This window comes from Diospyros lotus, chromosome 7, assembly GCF_014633365.1.
Source record: "Diospyros lotus cultivar Yz01 chromosome 7, ASM1463336v1, whole genome shotgun sequence".
NCBI classification, from domain to species: Eukaryota; Viridiplantae; Streptophyta; class Magnoliopsida; order Ericales; family Ebenaceae; genus Diospyros; species Diospyros lotus.
In genome coordinates, this window is record NC_068344.1 from 34,915,684 (window position 1) to 34,941,374 (window position 25,691).

The 25,691-nt window shown below is 37.6% G+C and overlaps 1 protein-coding gene across 3 annotated transcripts; it reads left to right on the forward strand.

Annotated features, from left to right (window-relative positions):
- Positions 1-6,015: 6,015 nt before the first annotated feature.
- LOC127806084 (ras-related protein RHN1-like) lies at positions 6,016-24,747 on the forward strand. 3 transcript variants are annotated; one of them, XM_052343090.1, is made up of 7 exons: positions 6,016-6,223; positions 7,172-7,249; positions 7,333-7,500; positions 21,451-21,499; positions 22,735-22,808; positions 23,849-23,942; positions 24,296-24,747. In XM_052343090.1, exons 2-7 carry the CDS (start codon positions 7,187-7,189, stop codon positions 24,394-24,396), a joined length of 549 nt encoding a protein of 182 aa, XP_052199050.1. In that variant the 5' UTR covers positions 6,016-6,223; positions 7,172-7,186; the 3' UTR covers positions 24,397-24,747. The 3 variants fall into 3 exon arrangements, with proteins under 3 accessions (XP_052199050.1, XP_052199049.1, XP_052199048.1); XM_052343089.1 differs by having other exon boundaries at positions 6,016-6,219; positions 22,735-22,796; XM_052343088.1 differs by having other exon boundaries at positions 6,017-6,219.
- The last annotated feature ends 944 nt before the right edge of the window (positions 24,748-25,691 follow it).

Sequence of the window (25,691 nt, forward strand, 5' to 3'; positions counted from 1 at the left end):
ATTCAGAACAAGAAGCGGATGACTTTCGGCAAAAGCAAATTCAACGCATCGTGAATGACTTTCAGATAAAGCAAAAGCGTGGCGCTCACGTGCGGCTTCCCTCCGACCACCGTCTGACGTAGCTGATGAGGACGATCCCAGTAAAGGGTGTTAAAGTTCGCTCCGGCAAGGCATATTGACTCAGCGAGTCGGGCGAGCGTTGATTTTTTCTTTTCTTTTTTTTTTTTTTTTATGTGCTGAAATTTTGATTTAAATTAAAAATTCGATTTATGTAAGACCAAAAATTAATTATAGTTATTAAATATTAATAATAATATATTTTAATTATAATTTATAATAATAAATAATATTAATATTAATAATATCTAAAGTAAAAAAAATACATAATACATATAATATTATTTTAAATTTTATATTAAAAATAAAAAAAATACCGACCAAAGCTGTCTAATTCTATCCAAACCGAATAAATATCTATACATAAAAATCTAGATTGATTGGCCCCATTTAGAGTTAGATTTCGCCCCGTTACATATTGGAAGCTCATAACATATATATTAACAAAATACTTTGGGAGATAAATAAAAAATATTTGATATTTTAAATATTTTTAAATGTCAAATATCTAGGTAATTTTGGGAGATATATACAAAATTGTATTTAACATATAAAATTATAATTATTTTTTTATCAAACAATTAAAAATTAGAAATTTCTTCTAGCATTCTTTGACTAAACAACATGCATGGGAGAGATATATGTTTTCATAATTTCCGTGAAGTCCTTTTCAATATATATAGGGCATGTTTTCATTCAATTTCTTCCCTCAGTTTAATACAAATTTAAAATTAAAATATTATTTAGACACTTATTTATAATATTTTTAGTGATATTTATATATAATATAAAATATAACATATTATTAATATCCATTGGTGGACAGGGTATATGACTTATTCTGTCATCTTGTATTGATCATAAATCGTTTTGATCGTATCACAATTTAGTGTTTCCTAAACTATCATCCATTGCCTTTAATTCAAGAAATATTTGAAATAATATTATGTATTAATGTATTATATTGTGTTTGTGTGTGGTATTAAAATAAATATACCATATAATAATATAAAATATGATCCCAAATGTCAAATAATACGTCATGCATGAATCATGATACGACGATGACCGAGAAAAACAACCAATATTGCATTCATATTGATTTGCAGAGAGAAGCTTTAGACAAGTTCAGCCACTGAATATTGCATATGATCAGAAGACTAAATTAATCAAACAACACAATTAAGCTTGTATATATATTAATTTATTAACATATAACGTGTAGAACATACAGATCACACCGACGTCGCCTCCATACATATAGCCGAATCCGATGCCGGTGGAAAGAGAGCTAGGTGTTCATCATCGTGTGGATTCAAGAGGCTTTGGAGAAGGCATGGACTTGGATCTCTTGAACGCGGCAAGCGAGCTAGACCTGTGAAACCTGCACCTGAACGAGCCTTGATGAGTCGTCGGCGAACACAGGCAGTGGCCGCCGACGCCACCTTTCGGCGAACTCACCGCAGCATCCGCCTTGCTCTTCTTCGGAGACGCCTCGGTAACACTGCTGATGTTTCCATTGGAGGCCATCGCTCGATCGATCGATCTCTCTACGATCTCCAACGCAATCTAGAAATTAACCCCTAATTAATTATCATAAACCTAGCTTGGCCTCTCTCGCTCGCTCGCGCTCTATGTTATATATATGTGTGTGTGTGAAACGGCGATTTGAGTATCGAGATTTTATCCTGGAGCAGTACTGTGAGGTCAGGACTGGCAAAGGCAATCAAGTGGCACTGCTTCGCTCTCTATTCCTTTTGCGACTGTCCAACCATCCATGTCGGACTCTACACAAGGGCGCGACGTGAGTGGCTGCATGAAGAGATGAGGTTTCTCACGCGGCTTGCATGTACACGTGGCAGAACTTCAGTCTGAATCCATTGGGAATATAAATTTTTACGCCAATCAACGTCGTGTACTTCAGGGAGAGTTACTTTATCGCCATTAATGGGACGACATTTTAAATTTCGCACATGAATTTGGATTATTTGGATCGTGGGTCGGGTTGCGATTCGGATAGGGTTTGGACTTTTGGAAGCCTCAATATAACAATGGATTCTAATTGGTATGGCATGTTTGATTGAACATATTTTTTTATTAAAATAGTTATTTTTATTTAAATTTTAATTTTTAAAATATTTGATTAATTAAATTTTTAAATAAATTAAATTTTAATTTTTAATCATGTGATGACCTTTTTTCACTTTTGTTGAAAAATAAATTCTTGAAGGGAGGGGGGGGGGAGGAATAAATTTTCTAGTCAATTTGCACTCTCACTCTCGATCGCTTCTTCATCATTTTGTTTTGATTTTTGACTTTTTCAAAGATTTAGAAGCAAATTTGGAGCGAGAAAGGGGCTGTAAGCGAATAAGAGGTAAGGACGAACTGAGCAAGAGAGAGGGCAAACGAGTGAGTGAGAGAGAAAAACAGTGAGAGGTCAAAAGGTGAACGACGATGACGACAATGACAATGGCAATGATAGTGGCAACCAGGGATGACAGCAATTGTGATTGAACTTTCTAGGTGTATGTATATTTGATTATTTTTTTTAATATTTTATATATATATATATTTGATTTATTTTTTAAATATGTATATATTTGATTTATATATGCAATTAAACACTAAAAGTTAAAAAAATATAATAATTTCAAGTAAAAAATCAAGGCAATCAAACTAGTTTAATTGACATTTTTTTAAAATTTAATTATCCAAAAAATATTTTCTTTTTATGTAAATTCTATACTTATAATAAAACGCACCCTAATAATAAACAGAATCTAACTAATTCACTTTGACGAAGGGCTTTTTAGTTCTAGTTGAAAAGCAAGAAATAACTCAAATTTAATTTTTGGCTTAAATTAGGTCAGATTCGAAGAGTTAGGTATATTTGAAAATCTAACCCAAGACTATCAAAACAAGTACTAAGATGGCTCAAGTCCAAGCCAGATCCAGAGCTGATTCTCTCAGTTCAACCAAAAGATCAAATTCTATCATCCACATGATCTTATCTTGGTCTATATTTATCCTACAATTTGCTTATATCAAATTCTACAATTTGATTAGACAGTAGATTGAGTAGTGATCTATTTTTTTTTTTAAATTTGTATTATTATACCAATAAATTGGTTTAGGTTCACAGAAGGAATGGCGATTAATACTAATTTATTTTAAAAAATAAAATCAAATTATATTAGAAAAAATTCAAGTTAGATCGACTCAATCATACTCGTTCGATGTAGTCCTTAGGTCTACTTAACTCTATCAATGGCCATACCAGTTAAACATGTCAAATAAGTTGGCTCATTAGGCAAATTGTTTATTTAAAAAAAAAATTAAAACTAACATTTTAAATAGAAGAGTAATTATTAATATGTCCCCTAGATTGATTTTTAAGCCCCTTTACGGTTGTAGATGCAACCTGCTTCTAGGCCCGTTCCTGTGCTAGGAACAGCCCAATACCTAGGTAATGCAAGGTACTATATTTTCTCTTTTGAAAATTCTATTTGCAACCACAACCATGTTTTTGTTTTTGTTTTTCGTAGTCATTGAAAATTTTGATTTTTTTTTGAGTGATGTGATAACTCTCTAGCTAAATTTTTTCAAAAATATCCTCACACCTCAAAAATACATCCACAAATAAAATCACAACAGATATATATATTCATATATACACATAAACACATGCGCGCACACACATATATATATATATATTTACACACTTCACAACGCACATATACATATATATACGCACTTTGCGGCGGCCATGGCAGTCGGAGGTGCCAAGCTTCACAACCCACACATAGATATATACACACACGCACACGCGCACGTGCGCGCGCACACACACACATATAAAAAGCAAGCAGTGGCCATGACCGCCGAGCTTCAAGAATCACGCCCCCCCAAACCCCAGTGTTCGGGGGGCTTGAAGGCTCCCGAACTCCAGGGTTCGAGACCCTTAATGGCCTCTCGAACCCCAACGTTGGGGCGCATTGAAGGCCTTGAACATTGGGGTTCGGGAGCCTTCAAGCCCCCTGAACGTTAGGGTTTGGGGGGCGTGATTCTTGAAGCTTGATGGCCATGGTCGTTGCTTGCTTCCTATATATATATGTGTGTATATATATATTTATATTTGTATGCGGTGCATCTGTTAATGTATATACGTATATATATGTGTGTATGTTTATGTATACATGTGTGTTATTTTACTGTTATATTTTTATTTATTTTTTTATTTTCACTTGCATCGGATATGATATTTTTTGTTGTATTGTTTTTATATTCGATTTTTTGTTGTATTGTCTTTATTTTAGAAGGGATGGGTGGCGGGTAATTGATTGAGGGAAAAAGTGGGTGTGAGGGTAAAAATGAGTTTTTAAAAGAGGGTATTTTAGATATATTAAAATATAACTGCGAAGAATAAAAATGTGGCTCCGAATAGAATTTTCCTTTCCCTTTTGGCATGTTTAGTGACAATAATGCCCTTATTTGTACTAATTCGTAATTAATAAGAGTTATTACAAAAACTTTGATGGTCAGGGACTTGAACTTCACTAATCACTTATCAAAATAAGGCATTTTTTAAGTTTCCATTTATTGTTAATTTCATATAAAATTATTATTAATTTATGTATTAGGTGAATTTATGAATTAAGATTATTTATCACACTTATTTGTGAGTATTAATATTTTTAAATTTAATTAAAATTAGAAATTTGAACGATATGAGAAATGTAAAAGGCATATAGTCACTAAAATTCAAGAATTAATACATCCCAACAAAATTGAAACAATCTCATGAAGTATTAAAAACCACAAGACATGTAAAATTTAAAATTAAAAGTATATGTCGAACGCCCAACACACTTCAATTCAAATATCTAAATTAAAACATTATCGAAAGTCTATTTCGTTAAATATGATGTTAGGCTAGTGACGGTAAAATAATTTATTAAATTTTAATTAAAGAAATGATCGATCAATTTTACATATTAATTTATTAAATTACAAAATTAAAACTGACTAACCAAACTCAATTTTTTCTAAACCCCAAACCTCCGACATATCCCAAATAAACAAATCACATTTTGACAATTTAGATCAATTTGATTTTAACAAATTAAGCCATTTATACATTTTCTTTCTCCACACCTTAGTTGTTGTTATATCTACTAGTTGGAGCTTGCTATAGTGTACTTAATTCAAAATATAATTTGTTAGCTATTAATTACTCATTTAGGTAATATTTAAGATAGTATTATAATATTTTTTGTATCATGATATGAAATCATCAAGACAAGATTGAGAAATATTCTAAAATTCTTATCAAATTATTTGTTAATTTTTTAGAATATACTAAAAAATATATACTTCGTTTTTTTTATATGTAAGATTTAAAATATGTTTATTTAGAAGGGGAGAGATAAATATATATGAAAAATATCAAATAAGAATTTACATGATTTTTTATTTAAAAATTATCAAATAAATTTAATAAACATAATAAAAAAATATTTTAAATATTTTTTTAATTTATATCTTAATTAAAAAACATTTCGATAATTGATTAATTTGTGGGCTTCGTCCATCCAAATCCAATCCGACCTTATCATATGTTTGCATCTGACGTGGGCAATGACTAAATAGAAAGGGAAATGCCCATTGGCAGTGGCAAATTTGTGCCGCTGCCAGCTTGCACAGAACGATGACTTCGATTAAACTAAGAATAAAGCTAAATATGGTTAGATAATGATTAAACTTTAATAAATACAAAAGTCATTATCTTTAGTTCTTAAACACGATGATTTATTATTAATTAATATAATTATCTTTTTTATAATTATAATCTCTTATGTTTCTCAATATATATATGAAAAAGAAAACCAAGGAGAAGAATCGGCTATGGGATGAGGGCAGAGACAAACCGACTTACCAGTCAAACACTACAAAACCTAACGTTCCTCTCACTTCAAGTTAAGGCCGGGGTTTCATTTCAACGACAAACCTCTTTTTCTTCTTCTCTCTGGCGATCTCGCGAAATCTCTGTAAATAATTGATCGGATGGCGGGGACAGGCAACAAGAACATTCAAGCCAAGCTGGTGGGTATGTCTTCCCTTTGGTTAATGCTTCACTTCTCCTTCATTTCGGTCGTCTACTTAGCTAATTCAATTCGCGTGCTAACTATTTGTCTTGGGCTTTGGTAATTGCGCTTCAGTTGAATTGAATTAGATCGTAACTTGTTTTGAATCGAATTGTTACCTGCCATGATCGGACCAGGTTTTTTACTGTAGGATGGGACTTGTGGTGTATGACGGTAGCTAGAATCGTTGTTCTTGATCATGAATCATGATTTATTTTTCTATACGTTTATGAAGTTACTAATGTTGCTGGTCCTTGGAGTATGTCACACAGTTGTATGAGTTTGCCCCAGATTTGAAGAAGAAATTTACTTTTAAGGAATTAAGAGATCACATTAATGAAGGACGAAAGCCAGATGAAGAACATGACCTAAGGATATTAGTTACTGAAACGTTTTCTCTTCCCAGACTCCATTTGATCTTCTCTTGTTTCTATTCGTTCAGTTTAACGTCCATCAAGTTCACAATTTGGGGAAACGTATTAATCCTTGGAATGCTCTTGTTTCTATTGGTTGAGTTTGATGTCCATCAAGTTCATAATTTGGGGAAAATTATTAATCCTTGGACCGCTTTCCGTTCCAAGACTCCATTTGATCTTCTCTTGCTTCTATCGATCGAGTTTAATGTCCAACTAGTTCACAATTTGGGGACATTAAAAAATTATGAGGCTGTGATTAATCATCTTAGGTTATTTACCAAAAAGATAAGATGACTGGCCAACCTACACCCAGTTGGGCTTTCAACCTTAAGGTCAAGCTGGCTTGCTTTCCTTAATACATGAAGGAAAGCCATGTAGACATTTTGGGGGAATGCTTTTCTGGCAATTATTACAACCTTGGTTTTGAATGTGATTGATCAACTAATTCATAGCATGGATACTTAAAAATTTCTAACACTGTCAATCCTCTCCTAGGTGTTACTTGGAGACATGGGAACGGGGAAAACAAGTTTGGTTTTGAGATTTGTGAAAGGCCAGTTCTATGACAATCAGGTTTGCTCTGATTTTATCTTTAATCTGTTCTTCATTATCGTGTTTCCATCATGTAAGAGTCAAGAGATGAGTATGACCTGCAGGAACCAACCATTGGAGCTGCCTTCTTCACCCAGGTTTTGTCACTAAATGAAGCTACTATAAAATTTGATATATGGGATACAGCAGGACAAGAACGGTACCACAGCTTAGCTCCAATGTACTACCGTGGTGCAGCTGCAGCTGTTGTGGTGTATGACATCACAAGCATGGTAGCTGCCAAACTTCTACTAAATTTTGTTTTCTGGTCTCTTTTAATGTTGGCATTGTATAGGATCCATTTGCTAGCAAAATGGGAGGAGACTGAACTTTATGCTTAGGATTATATGGGGTTTTCCTTTAGATGCATAGTAAGGTTAATCTTAGATATGATAAGATTTCAGAAACTAAGGCCCCCTCGTGCTTGTCAATATAAAAGGAAAATTTGTTTGGGGAAAAGAAAAAGAAAATCATGGGCTGGATATCCTGACCATAATAAGGAAGATGTATTCCATGCAATCAATCATACATCACCAAATGTGTACTTGTGTGAATTTATATACAGCTTTAGTTAACTTTGTGTTTGTGTTTGTGTGCATGCGGATTTGCGTGTTTCTGCTCTAGCAGCTTGAAGTCTTCCTTATTTTTTTCCCCCTTGTCTTTTCTTCTTTGTCACAATTTAACTGTTGTTTATTTCTCAACGTTTGTTGAACTAAACTTCTTTTTTTAGGGCATAAGATGTTATACAGTGCTGGGAGTTCTGAGTACATCTAACAGTATTGTCATGGCTTACTGACAAAGTTCTTCTTCCTAATCCGGTTTGAATTAGGAAGCCACTAGCAAGAACAGAGAACAAAGAACAGAGAAGGATAATGAAGAAGAGAGGAAGAGAGTAAGAATAAGAGAGAAAGAGAGAGAAGATGGGAGAGATAAGAGATTAGAATTTCTCTTCAATATTTTGATAATCCATCCACGAGGGAATTGAGAAGCATATACAAGGCGCTAAAGGGGAAGATTCCCCTGCTGAGGTGGGCCCTACAACCCTCCATGGTTGTAACAACCTGCATCTACCCCTAACCTCTTGCACATGGCAGCTTATGGCTAGTAACTAACTAACCATAACATCAATTACAGGAGTAAAAGTAAAAAAATTGAAAAATATTGTAACCCATGGTCCCTCTCGTGACAATTTTCCCCTTCTTTACCAATTTTTTGTCCTCAAGAAATGCTGAGGAGATTGGCAGACCTTGGAAATTGCTTGAGCTGGTTAGGTAGGTACTCCCAAGTACTGCTATCTACCGGGCTATGCTGCCATTGTAGCGCCCCTTTCTCGGATAATCCCGCTAGCATAAGACATCCGAAAGGAGGTCATCACAAAAATGATATAGAACAATATAACTTAACATCACAACTTCTAACTTAGATATCATCATGGAAAGCCATAATATGAGTTTACATCATCCTGACACTATGACCCATACAAAATGAATACAAGAGCACTAATGGAATTAACAAAATAAAAATAAGAATCCCCTCTCAACATGCCCTTAGCAAAACTATTAACACGGACCTTTTTGTTGGGAACAGCTTTGTACACTACTAAACTTGGGCTCAAGCCGCACTAGATTCGCCCCCAACGATATCCTTACCCTTACCTGGAATGACAAAGATTAAACAAGGTGAGCCACGAGGCTCAGCAAGTATATAGGTGCAATAACGTAAGCAAGTATGGAGACATAAAAAGACCAAAGTAGAGTACCTCGATTCCATAGATACATACGTGAATCAATACATAAAATCATGATGCTCTTACTTGCCCACACCATAACCATCATGCCTTTAAGACACCAATCCATGCTCATGCATTATTTATATAATGATAGAAATACATGCGCCATATTGGCCCTCTAGGGCTCCACATCCATGTCACTATATGTGTGTGTATATATATATATATATATATATCAAAATTCATCAGCCACCCACAGTGGTGGGAGCATCACTTACCGGGTTTATGGCCGCCTCACCCGCGTTAGGCACTTAATGGGATATCCCATTACACACTTGTAGAACTTAGCTGTCCCGCCAGAATAATAATAAGAGGCGCAAAGATAATGGTAGTAATGCATCACACATGAGATTCCATGGACATGCTAACCAAGAACATTTCTTAACAACTTCCCAAACGTGATTATCATGCTTACTCCTGCAACTCAATTATATTTTTATTTCATGAATCCCATGTATATACATATATATATCTTCAATCCCATCCTAGCATTTTAGAGGATTGAGTGATATCAGAGGAGCATTTAATAACAACTTAGATCAACGATTATGCTTAATTTGGATTGAGGAAAGCCTTAATTGACTCAAATTGTAACCAAAGTATATGATATTATATATCAAATCAAAGTCCTCGAACACGAATCTCAATTTGGACTTCTACATCAAAAGTTATGGTCAAAACAGTACAAGGTGCGCAGTGCTGAAAGAAAGGGCTTAGTCGACTAATGGAAGGATTAATCAACAACAACAATAACAACATATCCAGCCTTTATCCCACTATGTGGGGTTGGCTACATGAATTCTAGACTTCCATGTATTTCTGTCTTTTGTCATATCTTTATTTAGGCTCATACACTTTATATCAAACTTTAATGTCTCTCTCAAAGTCTTCTTGGGTCTGCCTCTATCTCTTTTTTTGACTAATTGTTCCATTTCATCAACTCTTCTCACAGGAGGGTCTCTTGGTTTTCTTTTCACATGACCAAACCATCTTAGTCTAGTCTCTCTCATCTTCTCCTCGATTGGCACTACTCCTACCTTATTACGAATAACCTCATTTCTAATTTTATCTTTTCTTGTATGGCCGCACATCTATCTTAGCATCCTCATCTCCGCTACGCCCGTCTTTTGCTCATGCTGGTATTTGATTACCCAACATTCTGAGCCATACAACAAGATTGGTCTTATAGTTGTCCTATAGAATTTTTCTTTCAGTTTTAATGGGATTTTACCATCACATAACACCCCTGACTAAGGAAATTTTTAGTCGACTAATGCTTAGTCGACTGGACCGAGGGCTGGTACAAAAATTTGAGAAAACAGGCCTCTGCTGAGTCTAACTAAACCCAAAGATTAGTCGACTCAACGCACACAAAAAGCACGAAAAAGACCCGAAACACCCCAAAACGATCACCACTAGCTTCCTAACCCACAAATGCCATTCCTTGAAGTAAAAATGGGGTAAACAAACCCCAATGAAACACCAACAAGACCCAACTTCATGCCTACGAAAAGACCCACTAAGATACAAAAATGGAAACAACTGGACATTTTCATGGAAAAGATTACCATATTTACAATGGAAGCTTTTTGAAATGAAATGGAGAAGAAAGGAAGGAAATACTTGCACAACCCATGAAAAGAAAGTGCAAGAGAATTTGCCTTAAATGGTGCAATTCCAAAGAGATGAAGAGAACCTCCAAAATCTGAAAATCTCCACTTGAAGCTCCAACCAAGAGTAGAAAATTGAAGAAAATAGTAGAGAAAGAAATGAAGAGGAAGAAGAAGAGATGAGCGAGATGGAGAGCAAGAGAATTGGAGAGAGAGAAGAATAAGAAAGATTGTAGAGGAAGCAAGTGAGAATGGCGAGGGAATGGGCTACCATCCAACTCCAACCACCCCCTTCTTTTTTTCTTCCCAGTTTGCCCTTTTACACAACACACACACACAAACACCACTTTTAAGCCCATTTTAGACCTTTTGCCCATTTTATTTATTTTCCCCATTTCTTTAATCAACCCATATTATTATATACATGGGCGTAAGCCCAAATCAAGAGTCCACTCATATTAGGCCCAAGCCCATTTAGTCCACCACTTTGGACTCTTCTACACATTTAAACTCCATTTATATGGGTTATCAATTTTAATTTTACTTACATTTATCATCCCACGAAATTATTATTTTCATTAATTGCCTCTTATCAACACATAAATTATTTCCAACAATTAATTAAGGCAAAAACTCAAATGCCCGAAATAAATTACCAATAACGCCTAGATCCACTAATGGGTCGTTACGGCCATTTCACCAAGACCTAAATAAGATGAGCCCCTTGCTTGTATACCACCCTTCTCTCTAGTATGGCCTCAGGTTCCATCTTCTGGTTGACCTCTTTAGGAAGAATAGGCAGTGCAATGCTCACCGGTTGTATGTCCACTGACCTCTTTAAGAGGGAAACATGAAATACAAAGTGGATTTGCGATCCTTCTGGGAGCTGTAGACGATATGCTACCCTTCCCACCTTAGCCATTATGGGAAATGGCCCATAATACTAGGGGCTGAGATTAGACACCTTCCCTTGAGTAATGGACCTTATATGAGGGTACCTTAGTCTCAAATACACCTCTTCCCCAAGTGCAAACTCTCTCTTACTTCTTCTTCTGTCAGGGAATTGTTTCATTATATTCTGAGCTGATGCCAAATCCTGCTTCAATTGTTGTAACACCTTCTTCCTCTGCTGTGGATAGTCTTTAGTTGTTGCCACATTAGTTCCTCCCCCCATAGCAGGTAGAACAGGTGGTTTGTACCCGAAGAGGGCATCAAATGAGGACATTTTGAGTGACGTGTGGTGGTTAGTGTTATACCACCATTGAGACAAAGATGACCACCTATGCCACCCTTTCGATTAGGGGTGTCAACGGTTCGGATTTGTCCGGTTCTATAAAAATGCAGTAACCGAACCATTTTTAACGGTTCTGAAAAAATAAGAACTGTAACCGAACCATTAAATATATAAAACCAAACCATGACCAATCCGTCGCATCGGACCGGTTTCGGTTCTATCCAATTAACATTTAGCTTCTAAACATTTTCGCAAAAAATGAAATTACAAACAAATTTGTTAATTAAAATAAACCTATAACTTCATTAATGCTTCAAATCTTGAAGTAAAAGTAGAGCAAAATAATTCATAGACTACCTCATCAAATGAGATTACATCGACCATTTAGTATAGCAATAGCACATAAAAGTCTAGAAATAAAAGAGTTCATGAATAACAATAACCAACAACAAAAAAGAAGTAAACAAAAACTAGTAGATTAAAATTGCAAGTAATAATATATTTATGCGTATGTATATATATATACCCAAAAAATTATAATATATATACAAGTATAATATCGGTTCCGGTTCAGTTCGAACCACGGTTTGAAAAGAAAAACCAATAACCAAACCAAATATATTGGTTCTTAATTTTTCAGTACCAGAACTTAACCGTTGAACCATAAAACCAATCCAAAAGGCACGGTTCGGTTCGGTTTTGGTCCGGTTCACCGGTTTTCGGATATTTTTTGACACCCCTACTTTCGGTTGCAAAAAGAAAATACACCTTAAGTAGGTCTTTAGGCTTTGGTTCACCCTTTTGGTTTTCCCGTCAGATTGGGGATGATAGGCTATGGACATGTTCAATTTGGTCCCCATAGCCTTCATAAGCTCCTGCCACATCAAACTAATGAAGATTCTATCCTGGTTTGAGATGATAGACTTGGGGATTCCATGTAATTTCACCACTTGATCCAAGAAGGCTCTAGCCATCTCTTGAGCTGTATAGGGATGAGTCAACCCTATAAAGTGAGCAAATTTGGTTAGCTAGTCCACCACCACCAATATACTATCCTCACTCTCTGATTTTGGTAATCCCTCTACAAAGTCCATGGATGCACTAGACCATGCTTGGTTGGGGATAGGTAGGGGTTGCAATAGCCCCAGGTAAGCCGCTGTTTCAGACTTACACCTTGTAGGTGTCACAAGCTAGCACAAATTCCTTAACTTCTGTCTTCATCCTAAGCCAATGAAATAATTGCCTAATCTGCAGATAGGTATTTTGAATTCTTGTGTGCCCTCCCAAGGGAGACTCGTGTAGGGCTTGCATTGTTTTCCTCTTGAGATTTGCATTGTTTCCAATTACCATTCTGTCCTAATATCTCAACATACCCCCCACCAAAGTATATCCATCAGCCTCATTGACCCCCACATCCAATCTTTCCAACAACTCCTCTACCTTCTCATCAGCTTCATAGCTGTTTACCACCTCCTGGTACCACTTGGGGACCACCATGGTTATAACTGTTGAATTGCCTTCTTCATGGCACTTGGAGAGAGCATCAACTGCTATATTCTCCTTGCCCTTTTTGTACTGTATAGTATAATCTAAACCCATCAATTTGGCCATTCCCTTCTTTTGTAGTTGAGTTTGTAGTTTCTGTTGTAACAAAAACTTCAAACTTTCATAATCTGTTTTGATTATAAACGTACCCTCTTCCAAATAATACCTCCACTTGTCAACAACCATCAAAACCGCTATAAATTCCTTCTCATATATGCTAAACCCCATGTGTTTAGAGCTCAAGACCTGGCTTAGGAATGCCAATGGTCTTCCTTCCTGCATCAACACTACCTCAATATATGTCCCACATGCATCTATTTTTAGAACAAAGGGCTTACTAAAATCAGGCAGCTCTAGGACAAGAACCCTGCTCATAGCCCCTTTTAGCTTCTCAAAAGTTGCCGCTACTTCTGATCCCCAATTGAAACCCCCATTCTTTAAAAGATTTGTTAGGGGTTTGCTAATGACCCTATAGCCCTTCACAAACCGGCGATAGTACCTGATTAACCCTAGAAATCCCCTCAAAACCTTCACCATGGTAGGCCTTGGCCAAGACACCATGGCCTCTACTTTTCTTGGGTCTGTACTAACCCCATCCCTTGATATGATATGCCCCAAATACTCCACCTGCCCTTGACGAAAAACACTTTAGACTTCTTAATAAAAAGTTGGTTAGACCTGAGGATCTCAAAGGTGGTTCTTAGGTGAGCCAAATGTTGTTCAAAGGTAGGGTTATAGATAAGTATATCATCAAAGAATACAAGTATAAATTTTCAAAGATAGGGTTCAAGAGGGAGTAAACACTAAGCTTGAGTTGTGGAGAAACAATTTAGAATCTAAGGGATTTAAATTAAGTAGAAGGAAAATAGAATATATGGAATGCAAATTTAGTAAGAATGCAAGAGTGGATGGTGTTATAATAAAATTGGAAGACCAAATCATACAAAGAAAAGACCATTTTCGATATTTGGGATCAGTGGATATTTGGGATTAGTGATTCAAAAAGATGGAGAAATTCACGAGGATGTCACGCATAGAATTGAGGCAGGTTGGCTAAAATGGAGAAATGCATCGGGGGTGTTATGTGATGGTAAAATCTTATTAAAACTGAAAGGAAAATTTTATAGAACAGCTATAAGACTAGTTTTATTGTATGGCTTAGAATGTTGGGTAGTTAAATATTAGTATGAGCAAAAGACGAGTGTAGTGGAGATGAGGATGCTAAGATGGATGTGCGGCCATACAAGAAAAGATAAAATTAGAAATGAGATTATTCGTAATAAGGTAAGAGTAGTGCCAATTGAGGAGAAGATGAGAGAGACTAGATTAAGATGGTTTGATCATGTGAGAAGAAGACCAAAAGACGCTCCTGTGAGGAGAGTTGATGAAATGGAACAATTAGTCAAAAAAAAAAAGGTAGAGGCAGACCCAAGAAGACTTTGGGAGAGACATTAAAATTTGATATGAAGTGTATGAACTTAAATGAAGATATGACAAAAGTGAGAAATACATGGAAATCTAGAATTCATGTAGCCGACCCCACATAGTGGGATAAAGGCTGGATATGTTGTTGTAGGGTTCAAAAATTCTATTCATAAGAGACTGGAAAGTGGATGGGGCATTGGTAAGCCCAAATGGCATTACCAAAAATTCAAAATGTCCATGGTGTGTTCTAAAGACAGTCTTATGTATATCCTCGAGCTTCATTTTGATTTGGTGGTAGCCTGAGCATAGGTCAAGCTTAGAAAATAATTTGACATGGTGTAGCTCGTCCATAAGGTCTTCCACAAGGGATATATGGAATTTATCCTTGATGGTCATGGCATTAAATTGGCGACCGCTATGATCCATCTTTTTTCTTGACTAATAGGACTAGAGAAGCAAAAGAGCTTTGGCTAGGTCTAATGATAGATTGTTGTAGTATTTTCCTAACCATTTTCTCAATCTCAGTCTTTTGAATTGGGGGATAACGGTAGGATCTAATATTGATAGACTCAGTATTAGGTTTTAGGTTAATAGCATGGTCAAACATTCTGGTAGGAGGGAGGGTTGTGGGTTCAATGAAAAGATCCTCATACTCTTCCAACAATTTATTAATGAAACTCTAAATGGTGTACCTGATCATGCATTCCCTGGGGCATGCTGACTGTTAGGTAGAATTCTCCTTGTACTTCCTTGTCACCATGGCTCTCCTCTATGGCCACAATAGAGAATAGTTGTGCTAGCTGATTCCACTTGCCCCTAAATACCCTCTGTAACCTTTTCCTATTGATCATTTTGCATGTTCTAGCTTCTTTTCCCCTTGTTAACGTCTTCCTTCATTCTCTCTCAAAGGAGACCTCCATTCGATTAAAATCAAAACTAATGGGGCTTACCCCCTTCATCCAATCTACTCTAAGAACTACATCACCGCCCCCCAACTGTAGTAGTCTTAGATTTGCCTCAAACCTTTCCCCCTACATTTCCCAACAGAAGCTGTTGCAGGCTGATTTGCTTACCACCTGGTTCCCATTGGTTACTGTCACACTCAAGGGTGGTGTTCTCATTAGTTATCACTTTAATCTTTTGGCTGTGCTCTCATCAAGAAAGTTGTGGGTGCTCCCATTGTCAGTTAGGATCATAAGGTTACAACCTTTAACTTGACCTTCTACCTTAATGATTTGATTGTTGGCTACTCCTTTCAAGGCATGAATTGATATCTCTCCATTGTCCTCCCCAATCTCTTCATAGTCTTTCTGCTTTGCATCCTCCTATACTTCTTCATCCTCCCCTTACAACAGTAAGATTTGTCTCTTGCATTGATGTCCGGTATGATATTTATTCCCACATCGATAGCAAAGACCAGTTAGTCCCCTTTGCTTAATTAGTTTCCCTCCATAAGGGGCTGAACTTGATCCAACCACATTTTTCACCCCATTATTCCCTTTCACCATATCCGGGTTATAGCTCATTCCTCCTAAATTAGATGCCCCTAGAACCATCCCCTTCTGTTGCTGTCTTTGCTTCTTCATTAAAGCTTCCACCACCATCTCTTGTAGTTGGGCACTCTCAAATGACTGCTCCACAGTTTGGTGCCTCATCATTTTAACCATGGGTTGAAGCTCCTCACTAAGTCCATGTCACAACTCAAGGGTAGTTAGAAGGGTATTATTGTAATAAGGTTGTAGTAGTTAATATGAGGTATTTTGTGAGTTGTTAGGAGCACATGGGTGCTGTTTTCCAGATTTCATTTACTATTGAATAGCCTATAAATAGGCTCTAGTATGTAGAGAAAGATATGCTGAAAATAACATAGTGAATTCATATTTTCTCTCCTTACTTTCTCCCTCTCATTCTTCCTAATTCTCTCTCATTTCTTTTGATTCTGTTGTATATCTCCCTCCAATTCTTCTCCGTTTCACTCCTGAATCCTCCCCAATTCCTTCCTAGACCCTAGCTAAACCCTAAGGTCGTAACAAATGGTATCAGAGCTGGTCCTTCATCGGCTGTGATTTTGGTAAATTCGTATCAACTTGGTTTGAAACTCGGACGGCGATTTCGACGGTGGCTGCGAACATACGTGATCATGTGCAGTTGATTGAGGCGAGCGTAGTACTGTTGAATTTGGAATTAGCAAGGCTGAGACAATCATGCAGCTGTAGCAATCGCGAGCAGTTGCAAGCAACTCTAGCAATCGGCAGTTGCTGTAGAACTGGGAACGAATTGAACCCAGGCCAATTCAGTTCCAGCGATTCCAATGGAGAAATTGCCTCTCGACTTGAAAATCTAGGAGGTATTGATCGGTCGAGGAAGGTGAATCAGATCTTGGTGAATTCCGAGTCGCTAGATTAGGCGATTAGCGGAGGTGGTGTCCGGGTGGCTCTCGACTAATAATTGAGGCTCGGAATGGGATGAAGAATACAAGAAATGATTGTAGCAAGTAACTCGAGAGGTTGCTCCTGCATCAGAGATTAAGGAAGATTGCACAGAACAATGCCCTATGGAAGATCGATTTTCTGAGGCAGTTGATCATTTTAAGAGAAGGAATTCTGAAGTTAAGGATTGCTGAATTTTAATACAAGGAGGAGTTTCCGAAGGGATCCTTAGAGGCTGATCAAGAGACTACTACAAGCATTGATCGAGCAACGATTTAAACAAAGATTAAGGCATCGAAGAGAAGCCGATTGAAGCCGACATCAATTTCAACTGCTTTCAGTGACAAACTCAAATCAAGTAGGAAGAGGAGTTAGGTAGCGGAAGTTGCTTCAGAAGCAAGATAGTGGACGGTGATTGGGTGGAAACTCCGCTGGGGAATTTGATTCACATCGATCGGGGTAGAAAGCAACTAGTTGTAAGGCGGAACTGAACTCGAATTTGAATGGAGAAGCCGAGCAAAGCAAACGACGATCAGAAGTGAATCGGATTTGAAAGGCGAAGCTGAGGCACGATTGAAGCAGAGCCGTGGGCGATTCAAGAATTCAGGAGAATTTCAAGTAGATGTCGGTGATTGGGTAAGCAAGGACGCAGGCCTGAGGCGAATTGAAGCAGAGCCGATCAGTATGTGGTTGTCGCGATTTTAAAGGTGAAATAGACTGACAATTCCAATTGTGTGATTCCAGGTCCAACCGTTGCATGTGCAGTGGTTCTCGTGAGGTGAATCTGGAGGCTGAACCGGTTCAATCAAGTTCCGAAAGTATTTACACAACAGAAACGTTGTTATCCGAGTGGCGCAACGGGTTTTGGATTGGAAACGGATCTGGAAGGCAGAGTCAGGAGTTGATGTTGACCAGGAATTGTGGTAAATTAAGGTTTGAAGTTGAAGGCAACGCGGGGTGAGCCAGATGGAGTTCCGATCGGATGCAATTGAAAGGGGAAGGCGGCAGAATCAGGAACAAGTGGAGGATCAGATGGAAATGCTAGAGTTGGGAATCAGGGAGGAATGGATGGTTATATGGCCAATTTAGATCGAGCCTTTAGCGGGGTTCGGGAGGAAATTACTGGGTTCCGCCAGCAGATCAGCTAGCACTTGAACGCCTTGAACATGTTAGCTAGGCAACCTAATGTCCGCCTTCCGATGGAATTGACTCCCAGGGCTTCAGCGGTGCCCATTCTAACGACGCTAATGAATAGATAGAGATCACATGATCCGACAGAGGCAGAGGACAAAGTTGAGGCAGAGGAGGATAATTGGGACCAAGGGGTTGGCAGTAATCACTCCACCATTCCAGAGTCACAAATGGACATTCCCCCGTTTGAAAGAGAAAGACCTCAGTGGTGGATCCGACGGTGCGAACGGATGTTCTACCAACACCAAGTAGTGGAAGGGGAGAAAGTGGAAATAGCTGCAGTTTATTTGGATGGTGTTGCATACATTTGGTTCCAGAATTGGAGTTGGGGAAGGCTGGAATTGAGCTGGCCGCAGTTTGTAATTGACTTGTGTAACCGGTTTGGAAAAAGGACCAAGACCTATATTATCAGGGGAGCTTTTAAGGCTGTTAATCTGGAGATGCAAGAAGCTGATGAGGAAGAAAAGGAAGTGGAAGAAGGGATTGAAGAATTGGGGGATGGCAGTCCAACAGTTGGCGGCATCTCAAGCACCCCCACTGGTGCTGAGAATCCAGAGGCTAAAACCCTCAATATGACACCATTAAAGGAGGTAACTATGGAGGATGAAGTTGAGATGTTCGCTAGCAATCCGTAAGCCAAAGATCTTGGAATGGAAATGACCACCACAGCCTTAGATTGTGGAGATCTTAAATCTATTTCTCTTGAAAGAATAGGAATGGAAGGAGTTGTTGAATTACTTACTATGGACCAGGTAACTCCAACTGAGAAATCAGTCGACTGGGAGAAAACTTGTGCCTTAATAGAAGTGGATAACCAATGGAGGGCAATTCAAGATTGGTTAGAGGTTAAGGGAGGATGCTTGCATGATATTGATTACACTAAAACTTTCCAGCAATATGTTTCTGATTTGGAGCAATGGAGGAAGCAGAAGGATAAAGCGAAACAAGATGAAAGGAAGAAAGGGAAGGGATTCTTTGTTGAAGGGACCAAGACTCTTCTTGTTTTGCTTATTCATGTTTCCATTGGTGTGGCAGCAAGACATAATGTTGTTGTTGTTAAGGAGAAAGAAAAGAGAAAGTAAAAGAAAAGGGAAAAACAAGATAAGAAGAAGGAAAAACGAAGAAGAAACCAATGGGTGAAGATGGGCATTGGATAAAGAAATGATAGCTTGGTTGTAATAAGTTTCTTGGGGATAAGAAACCTTTCAAGGGGAGGGGAATGTCACAACTCAAGGGTAGTTAGAAGGGTAATATTGTAATAAGGTTGTATTAGTTAATAGGAGCTATTTTTTGAGTTGTTAGGAGCACATGAGTGCTATTTTCCAGATTTCATTTACTATTGAATAGCCTATAAACAGGCTCTAGTATGTAGAGAAAGATATGCTGAAAATAACATAGTGAATTCATATTTTCCCTCCTTACTTTCTCCCTCTCATTCTTCCTAATTCTCTCTCATTTCTTTTGATTTCTGCTGTATATTTCCCTCCAATTCTTCTCTGTTTCACTCCCGAATCCTCCCCAATTCCTTCCTAGACCCTAGCTAAACCCTAGGGTCATGACAGTCCACTCATGAAGCTTGACACAAAGTAAGCTTCCGAGAGGTGGGGATTATGGTTGATCATAAGGGATCTCAACTCTTCAAACCTCTGTAAGTAGGCTCCCATATCCCTAGTCTGTCTGAGCTTGTTGAATTTTTCTATAACGTCTATCATACTCCTTTCCCCAAAATGCTCACACAGTTTCTCAGAGATTCCTCCCAATTATAGTCTTCTCTCACCCCAAGGCACCCTTGAAACCATGCAACCATTACTTCACTGAAGTATGAAGTGGCTAAGGATACACTGTGCAATCTCGGGATGTTATACTAATTGAACATTCTCGCACATTTCCTCAACCACCACTTGGGATTAGTTCCTTCAAACATGGGAATCTCCATTCGGGGCATGGGAAACCCCAGATGATGGGGATTGGTTTGATCGTTCCTTTCTCTTTCCATCATCCCTTCTAATTCCTCCTTCGGATCTACCTCAATTTCAGAGGTTCCGTTCACCCTATTCCCCTGTAAAATTGGTTCAATCCTCTCTCTAGTCCTTTCTCTAGGGGAAAAATCAGGAGAGACCCTTATCGAATTCTGGTGAGTAAACATCACCATGAATTGTTGTATTTGGGCCCCCATTTCTTCTTGTATCTGCACGAGTGATCCATCCAACCTCCGCTTCATCCCTTTAATCAAACTCTCAATCTTGCGATCCATCGCCATGATCGCTTCATGATTCCAGGTGGTACCGATCTCCAGTTGATCGGCTTTGTTTTGGAATTTCGTCATAGTTGAGCAAACTTGCTACAGCAGTGACTCGAAATTCTTCATATGGGTTCCCTTCGCTCTGATATCAATCTGTCATGGCTTAAGCCTAACAAGGTTTTTCTTCCTAATCTGGTTTGAATTAGGAAGCCACTCGCGAGAACAGAGAACAATGAAGGATAATGAGGAAGGGAGGAAGAGAGTAAGAATAAGAGAGAAAGAGAGAGAAGATGGGAGAGATAGAGATTATAATTTCTCTTTAATATTTCGATAATCCATCCACGAGGGAATTGAGAAGTTTATACAAGGCGCTGAAGGGGAAGATTCCCCTGCTGAGGTGGGCCCTACAACCCTCCACGGTTGTAACAACCTGCCTCTACCCCTAACCTCTTGCACATGGTAGCCCATGGCTGGTAACTAACTAACTAACTATAACATCAACAGTAAAAGTAAAAAAATTGAAAAATACTGTAACCCATGGTCCCCCCCCCCCCCCCCCCCCCCCCTTCCCAACCAAAAACAGAAAAGGCCAATGGCCTCAAGTTTTTTTTTTTCCTTTTTGATGTCATAATAAAAAAAAGATGTTACATTTGATATGTCATCTTTGCTGTTTATGTTACTGTGGAAGAAGTTCAAACTTGTGGTGCTTTGGCTTCAGGATTCATTTGAACGAGCCAAGAAGTGGGTTCGAGAACTGCAAAGACAAGGTGAATTACTTATTTCTATAACGTCTATGTTGTGGTTGTCTTCTAATCTCATATAGCATGACTACAAAGCTTGTATTGTTTGGAACAAAGCTGTGCCCCTCAAATATTCTTCTTGTTGCTCTCCTGAATGTTTCCATCTCTTTTCTAGTGAATTTGAACTCTTAATAAAGTTTATAGTACTTGGGTGTTTTCTAAGGTCATTTTACCCTTCTTATTTTTTAATCGGTGGGGGAGGTCTTCCAAAATGTGATGGGTACTCTTGGCAATTTGCTAAACCTCAAGAGTGGGCAGTGTAATTGACTCAAAAAAATACCACAAATTTTTTAAGTTCATAAGAATTCTCAGTTCTAATTCTTGTGATTTTGAAAGAATGATAGAGATTAGACGCTTTACAGAAATAGTTCATACTCAATTTTATTTTATTGAATTGGAGCAAACTGTTCATTACTTTTTTTTTATATGTTAATCCATGTTCTGTTTCTCCTATTTTATTTGGTTAATTTCTTACCATGTCTGCTGTTAATATCGCACTGAATCTTTAGAGGCATGACCTGATTGAGGTCACTATGTCAAAATTGAAGATACAGATGCAATCACCACTTAACAGTCCAAATTTTTATAAATCAAGTCCATAAGGCTGAGAGAAACTTGTAAGCATTGAGGTAGGGGTTAACAAATAAGGTCATTGTGCGTTACAATTGTGATTTCTATATAGCTGGTTTGAGTAGATAATACATCTTCTTATGAACTAGCCTGGCAAGATGTTCATGATCAATTGATCTGGACTCTGATAAAACAGGATTTGCAAGGGCAGAGCCAAACAGCCTTTCATGTTATTGGTAAGGAGATGAACTTGGAAGCTTTTCAGTTTTTACTTTTTCCTTTTCTTATGTCTTTTTCCTTGAAATGTGTGGGGGGGGGGGGGGGGGGTGGTGGTTTGTGATTGGCAGTCGTACTCAAATTGGCTAGATATTATCAGAATCCCACAATAAGTTAAAACCATGGTGTTTCATATATGGTGACAGGCTCCACACTTGGCCTTCCTGACTTCTGAATTTGTGAAGCTTTTAAGTTCCGTCTACAGCTGCTTTTATGCTTTAATTAAAATTGCTACTCCTATTTAGCATGAAAAATTACATCTTTCAATACATTTAAAGGACATGACATTGAGCTCATTGTTAAAGTTAAGTTGGTGATTGTCTAGCTTGTAATGAAATTGTCTATTGCTGTTGTAGGAAACCCAAACATGGTAACATTTTTGGTGGCGAACAAGGCCGACTTGGAATCAAGTAGACAGGTGGACAATGAGGTGCTTGAACAGATTGTGTTTTTATTCCCCTTTGGGTTTAATTCATGATTATTTAGAACTTAAGTGCTATTTGTACATGGAGTTTGAACACTCTGTTGTACACTCAGCTTCACTGTATACATTCCATTAGACCAAGAGCACAAGAGTGTTTAGAACACTGGAGGTACAATGAAGTGAAGCTGAGTGTAAAATAGAGAGTACAAACTCCATGAACAAATAGATATTCATATTCACAATAAGCACCACATGCATGGTTGAAGGGCAATTTGATTGAGCAACTTGCCATCAAGAATGGATCTCTTGAACTTCAAGAAGGAATCTTATCTTAAATGTCTTCTGGTGATAAAGTTCCCGGGCATGGCCATTGCTGCTGGGAGCCATAATATGCCATACAGGGACAATTTACGATAACCTCTATTGGTGGTCGTTTCATCGATAAAGTTGCTCTAGTATAAAATGAGTTAGTTTTTAATTGGCATGGTTGCTTTTAGTTTAGGATACCAGAATATATGTATTAAAAAATTAAACATGATAGTAAATACAAAATATAGAGCATAGTGTATATTGTATAATATGAGATTATAAAATATTATTATTTAGTGCGCATTTGAGATTAAGTCCAATTTTGAGGGGGGAAAATGTGATTTTCTTTTCTCCCATTCATGCGAGAGGTTAGAAATGGTCTTTCATTATAAACTTTAGTGGCAATGGTAAAGATGTCTATTTTGAGCATGGGTAACACATGCATTGGTATTGCATAGCCTTACCTTACTGTTGTGACTTAATAATAGCGGGTGAACACTGGTACCATGAACCAGTGTACCCTGGTTTTACTGCAAATCTCTACTGTCTTTTGGTTTGTTTCAGCACTTGAAGGTTGGAGGTACCAAATTTCACTTGCGTTCATTCACTGATTTTATACACCACCAAACTCTGCAATTTGTTGAAGAGCTGATTCATTACTTTCACACATGCTTTAATTAACTCAATCAATCTGACGCACTTCCATATCTGGGGTGACTTATAACTTTATATTGCAGGCAGGAGAGCTGTATGCAAAAGAAAATAGATTGCTTTTCCTTGAAACTTCTGCAAGAACTGCACAAAATGTCAATGAGCTTTTTTATGATATAGGTAACTATATTGATTATAATTTTCGTGGTTTGAATATCTTCTCTCTGGCCACACTTGGTCTTCATGATTTCGTACGGGTTTCCTCTTTCTCCAATGAATGTACATTCTGTACTACTTACTGGTTCTTCAGTTATGTTGTTTCCTCCACATCAATGGCCATAAATAGAAATGACTAGTGAGTTAAAATTCATATAATCTACTCCACATGGTGGTATGAAGGCTTGATATCTTATTATTTCTCGGAATCAACGAGTTGGTGTGGCAATCTTCCTCCAGTGTATCAAGTTCACCCATAGTTTACATAAGGGTGTCATTTACTAGTTAGAGGCTTATAATCTACTGATCTCTTGCAGCAAAGAGATTGGCACAAGCTGCCCCATCAAGGCAGGGTGGAATGAAGCTGCATAGCCGATCACAAGAAGGGAGAAGAAGACTGTTCTGTTGCTCCAGCTGATTCCAGAACTCGGCGAACTACTTGTGCTATTTGTCGCCTAGCCAGTGTAAACTAAAATCAGACCTCACTCTTACTAAAAGCATTGTGTAAAATAGCTCAGGTTTTTTATGCTCACCCTTTGGTATTCTGCTATTTCTGCCTACAATTTAGTAGTTCTTCAAGAATTGAAATTTGCAAGTTCTTTATGTTCATATGGCTGATTGAAGAAGACAAGAAACAACTCTGGTAGAAATTATGGGTCTTATGAATCCTCTTCTTTTTTCTTTTTCTTTTTTTCCCCCCTGGGTGTAGCAAGGAATTGAACTGTTATAAATCTTTGAGTATAGAGCTTTTTTAGGTGAGTTCTTATAATTTATACTTGTGCTATCCAGATTGATTCTTATGAGTAACCTTTCAAGTAAGTAGAGTAGGGTAAATATTTTTTCCTGTAGCTAATGGCTAATATTTAGTCAAACGACTCATCTAGAAAAATGGAACATTTGGGGTACTCTCCACTTTTCTTTTTTTTATCATTATTCTGGGAGATTTCTATCCACTCTTGAGACTCAACCTCTTTATTTTAAGCTTAAACATATTAGATGGAGCAAATTGAATGGAGAGATAAATGGTGGGTCTTGTCTTGCCCTGAAAGTGACGTTTCTTTCTCAATGTCTAGAGAAGGCAAACAGGAAGTAGTCTGTCGTTATTCCAATTTCCAAGTGTGGACGTTAAAGTTCACAAGGTCATTAGCTGTATATGTTGATACGTAAATTTGGACACTGGATTGTGATATTTTAGTGATATTTATTTATGTATTAATATGTTATATATTTATATTAATATGATATAAAATATATAACATATATTTAACACAATTATTATAAATAAATATCTAAATAGCATTATATATATATATATACACGTACAAAAGAGAGTCTGAAGAGTGCATTGGTACCGACAAACGAGAACCATAGAAAACAGAGTTAGAGAGAGAGGGGCAGGGGACAAGTCTTCAGTGGGGAGAGAGGAGTGGCTTCGGTTAACGAGCCATGGTCGCGCCTGTCCTGCAACCGAAAAGCAGCTCTAACCAAGCCCTAGTGTCCCCCACTATTCACCTTGCTTGGCACGCTCAGTTTACCTGGAGATGATGAAGACACCCCACTGTGGCTGATGCACGTATCCAAATGTAGAGTGGTTATATTAGATGTTATGATATCATGGTTGCATATGTAGAATGTTTTTGATGGCGGAGTTGTAGATTCCGAATAGGGGCTGGATGCAGCAGCCTCTTCTGAGTTTGTCTACAGTGCTCCACA

Bases quoted from the DNA above. Each gene is read 5' to 3' on its own strand.
- LOC127806084 (XM_052343088.1), top strand. From the start codon at position 6,181: ATGGCGGGGACAGGCAACAAGAACATTCAAGCCAAGCTG. The intron at 7,250-7,332 runs GTTTGCTCTGAT...TATGACCTGCAG, and splicing joins GCCAGTTCTATGACAATCAG to GAACCAACCATTGGAGCTGC. The intron at 21,500-22,734 runs GTGAATTACTTA...TTGCTGTTGTAG, and splicing joins TCGAGAACTGCAAAGACAAG to GAAACCCAAACATGGTAACA.